The following is a 4,577-nucleotide window of genomic DNA, read 5'->3' as shown; positions in this document are numbered from 1 at the left end:
TTGACTTTTATTTGTGGGGGGGGGGGGGTAGGGGGAAGATAAGAAACATCTGTTATAAACATTCTATCGATCTTGTGATATAGAATGTCATGTAAACATTCAACCCCACCCCCACAGTCACAAAGAGCCTGCCCAGAGCCTTCTTCCAAAGCAAGGATACCCACCTTTTTTTTTCTTCCTGGGTAAGTTTGAAAAGAAACCAGTCTTTTGTCAAAGGAAACTAAAAGTCCCACCAGCCCATTCCTCCCGTCCCCTCCAACCCAAACCATTTTTATTGCTTTTTTGAAAAAAATAACCCCCCAGCAACAAAAACCCATACATAACACACAAACCACCCCGCAAACTGCTAACCTGAACGGCAGAGAAGATACTCAGTTAGGGGGTGGGGTGGGGGGGACTGCAGGGGAAAGAAGGGGAGAGATTCAAGGGCATCTCCAAACCCCAACATTTGCGAGCTAAGGCTCCCCCTAAAAATGGAGGCAGTCACGATCGGTACTCAAGGTAGCATGTGTGTGGGGGAGTGTTTTTGTTTCAAAACACTTCACACAGCACTTTCTGCCCACTCCAGGCGCTTGGGGCAGCGAGTTGAGAAGACAAGTCACAGAAAGATCTTCCTGCCTGCAGAGGAGTGGGGGCCATTCCACACACAATCTCCGCCCTCTCCCCATCACCCCACCCGTTGGTTTGGCTTTTTTTTTTCCCACGTCTTCGTCTGTTGGGAGGGTTCCAAAGATCGAGTAAAGGAGACAGGACAAGTGAGGAGAGAAAGGGGGAAAATGAAATAAAACAAGAAGAATCCAAGACCTGTTCAAAAATAACCAACAGCTCCCACAGGCCCAGCGGCAGCGAGAAGGCTCACAAATTTGGCTTTAGAAGTTGAATTCAACAAACTCCCAACTCCGCACAGCCAACACCTCTTCTAGCAGGCCCAGCCCTGCCAAATCACCAAAAACTTCGAACCAAAGTAGCGGGTGGTGTTTGAAAGGGCACCGAAGAAAGAGATCCCCCGTAGCCACCCCCCACCCCACCCCCCGCCCATTCCTCAGCCCTGGCACCCCTCGCTGCTCCTTTTTTTTTTTTTCTTTTAAATAGAAAATATATAATTAAATTTACAAAGACTATTTACAGTTTTAATTACAAACCTGGTGGGGGTGTTGGGCAGAGTTCTCTTTAAAAAGCGACCTAAAAAAGAAATGGTTTCGATTGTTCTTTATTTAAAAAAATAAAATAAGGAGTCTGTAGGAGCCCCCCCTGCGCGGAGGAAAGGTCGGTGCGGCCCGGGCCTGGGGACGCGGCGCAGGGGCGCCCCCTTCACACGGTGGTCTCGCCGTGCCGGCTGTTGGTGAGACGGGTGTAGAACTTCCTCCAAGAGTGCAGCGTCTTGCCGGACCAAATCCAGAAGCCCGACGTGATGCCCACGATGAGCGTCATGAGGTATTTGATCATGTAGACGGTGAAGTCGGGCGACATGCGCGGCGTGTAGTGCGCCGGGCACGGGATGGCCAGGCTCTTGCAGTGCTGGCTCACCCACGAGCGCTCCCAGTGCTCTCGGAAGGCCTGCTCGTAGAAGTAGCAGGCGATGACGATGGTGGCGGGCACCGTGTAGAGCACCGAGAAGACGCCGATGCGCACCATGAGCCGCTCCAGCTTCTCCGTCTTGGTGCCGTCGTGCTTCATGATGGTACGGATGCGGAAGAGTGACACGAAACCCGCCAGGAGGAAGGACGTGCCTATGAACAGGTACACGAAGAGCGGCGCCAGCACGAAGCCCCGCAGCGGGTCCAGGCTGTTTAGGCCCACGAAGCACACGCCGCTCAGCAGGTCGCCGTCAATCTGGCCCATGGCCAGGATAGTGATGGTCTTGACCGCCGGCACAGCCCACGCTGCCAGGTGAAAGTACTGCGAGTTGGCCTCGATGGCCTCGTGGCCCCACTTCATGCCTGCCGCCAGGAACCAGGTAAGCGACAGGATGACCCACCAGATGGAACTGGCCATGCTGAAGAAGTACAGCATCATGAAGAGAATGGTGCAGCCCTCCTTCTTGGTGCCCTGTACCACCGTGCGGTAGCCGTCCTCGGAGAAGCGCTCGTTGCACACCACGCGCTCCTGGAGCACGAAGCCCGCGATGTAGGCCACCGAAACCATAGTGTAGCAGCCGGACAGAAAGATGATGGGCCGCTCCGGGTAGCGGAAGCGCTGCATGTCCACCAGGTACGTGGTGACGGTGAAAAAGGTGGAGGCGCAGCACAGCACCGACCAGGTGAGGATCCAGAGGCGCGCGAAGCGCGTCTCCTCCTGCGAGAAGAACATGGAGCCGTCGGGCCGCGCCGGCTCGCAGGGCGCCGCGCAGTCGCGCTCGCCCAGGAACTTATAGCTGAGATAGGACGGCACCTTGAGGACGCGCGGGCAGTGGAAAGGGTGCTCCAGCGTGGCGTAGCGCGGGGGCGACCCGCCGCCGCCCGGGCCGCCCGGGGTGCCGCCAGCACCCGGCTGCAGGCCCGGCGGCGGCGCGGTGGTGAGTAGCGCGGGAGCGCCGTCCTCGGAGTGGTTCTGGCCCACGCAGATCTGCTCCGCGCCGTGGCGCGGGAAGTGCTCGCAGCGCAGGCGCTCGGGCCACTGAAAACCGAACTTGTTCATGAGTGCCTCGCAGCCCTGGCGCGCGCGCTCGCAGATGGAGCGGCACGGCGGGATGGCCTGCTCCAGCACGGTGCACACGGGTGCGTACATGGAACACAGGAAGAAGCGCAGTTCGGGCGAGCACTGCACCTTCACCAACGGGTAGAACTGGTGCACCTCCAGGCCCGCGTCCTCCTGGTTCGTATGACCCAGAAGGTTGGGCATGATGGTCTGGTTGTAGGCGATGTCCGTGCACAGCGGGATGGAGATGGGCTGGCAGAAGCCGTGGTCCGGGATGGAGATGCCCTTCTCTCCGTGGAACTGGGCCGGCCCGGCAGCGGGTAGCAGCAGCAGCGGCAGCAGCAGGCGGGGCAGGGCGCTGCGGGGCCGCATGCTGGCCGCCGCCCCCCACCCGGCTCCCGGGAGCCCCCCGCCCCCGCCCCCAGCCCCGAGACCGCGCGCCTTCCCTGCCGCCGCCTCGCCGCGGCCGCCGCCTCCCGTGCCTCTTTGCAAACTTTGCTCGCGCCGCAGAGTTGGGGAGGCCGGGCGGGGGAGGGGGCGGCGCGCCTGCCCGCTAGCTCGCCGCGGTCGTACTGAGCCGCCGGAGACACCGCGCGCTGCTTGCCCTCTCTCCTCTTCTTCCTCCTCCTCTCGCCTCTCCCCTCTCCCCTCCCTTCTCCGCCCAGCGACTCCTTTGTGCCTTCCTCCAGCCCTCACCTCGGCCTCTCCGATCCCAATTAGTCGGTTTCAAGGGGGCCCCCGCCGGCGGCCCCGCCCTCTCCTCAGCCCCCCAAAAAAGGGATCCTTGAAACCGCCCCGTCGAGCTCTAAGCACTATCCCAAAATGTGCTCTCGGCCAATCAGATTTAAACCCGAGGACCAGCCCCGAGGGCTGGATTGGTCGACCGCAACATAATGAGATCAGAAACCAGATGCCAACAAAACTTTCCCCCCCTCCTTTTGCTTTTTAAAGAGACAAACTGTTATTATATTAAGGGCTGTTTGCCCAGCACGGGATTTCTCCGGAGTCGTGGCGGCGAGATCCGGAGACACACATTCCCCAGAACTGCGGCAGACCCAAGGCCCTCAACCCTGGATCACTTTTCTTTCGGGGGCCAAGGCGCTCTCCGGGGTAGGGCCTCTTTAAACCCTTGCCTCCGCCCCTGTTCCTCGAACCCCACCTAACCCAGTCCAATTTTGCAAGTGAAAAAATCTCAAGTTTAAAAATTAAAAAAGGAGGGGGGAAGACTTTTTAAAAACTAACAGTTTACAAAGACTTTTCTCTCAGTCCTTTCTCATGGAGTTCAGACAAAAGTTTCACTTCACCCTATTTGTAGACCCCAGGAGTTTGCCTCGCCCCTCCCCCTACACACACCCTTTAAATAACCCTCTGAAAAATGAGATCCTGTCTCTTTAAGAGGCTCTTAAAGGGGCCTGGACTCCGGGGCGTAATTGCCCCGTAGCGAGCACAAAGGAGCCTATTATGGTTCTTTGTGTTCGGTGGCACCTCAAAGTGAGAAAACTCAGGAACTCGGAGGCCCAGAGCTGGAGGGTTGGAGCGGGCGTGCTAGGGGGTGAGGTGAAGGAGAATGGCCGAGTGCTGTGGCTTCTCCCTCCCCCTTCTTCCGAGGCAAATCTTAATTATGCAAAGTAAAGTTTAGTTGCCATAACGAGAAGGTCTTAATCGAAGGTTAATGGTGGGGGGTGGGGGATGACGGGCAGTTTTGAGTGAAAAGATGACTCTCTTAGGCCGTTTGGGGGAATTTTCCTCCTCTCTCCCCACCTCTGCCTCCGCCCCGCTAAAAGCTTCCAGATACCGTCTCCAGGGAGAGAGGGGAGTTTTACCCAAATCTTAAGTGATTCCACACCAGAAGGGGGTAGTGTGTTTGGCAAGGGAGGAGGCTGGGGGGTTGTGGTGGATCATCCCCCTCATCTCTCACCTGGTTGGGGGTGGGTGGCGAT

The 4,577-nt window shown here is 57.9% G+C and overlaps 1 protein-coding gene across 1 annotated transcript; it reads right to left on the bottom strand.

The window, feature by feature from the left end:
- Positions 1 to 1,194: 1,194 nt before the first annotated feature.
- On the bottom strand, positions 1,195 to 3,042 carry FZD2 (frizzled class receptor 2). Its single transcript, XM_058561180.1, has one exon. It carries the CDS (start codon positions 3,007 to 3,009, stop codon positions 1,312 to 1,314), a length of 1,698 nt encoding a protein of 565 aa, XP_058417163.1. The 5' UTR covers positions 3,010 to 3,042; the 3' UTR covers positions 1,195 to 1,311.
- Between the last annotated feature and the right edge of the window lie 1,535 nt (positions 3,043 to 4,577).

Source organism: Diceros bicornis, chromosome 18 (genome assembly GCF_020826845.1).
Source record: "Diceros bicornis minor isolate mBicDic1 chromosome 18, mDicBic1.mat.cur, whole genome shotgun sequence".
NCBI classification, from domain to species: domain Eukaryota; kingdom Metazoa; phylum Chordata; class Mammalia; order Perissodactyla; family Rhinocerotidae; genus Diceros; species Diceros bicornis.
This window is presented reverse-complemented; position numbering and strand designations above follow the sequence as displayed.

What these genes read in the sequence shown, in the direction of transcription:
- FZD2 (XM_058561180.1), bottom strand. Translation starts at nt 3,009, where the DNA reads ATGCGGCCCCGCAGCGCCCTGCCCCGCCTGCTGCTGCCGCTGCTGCTG.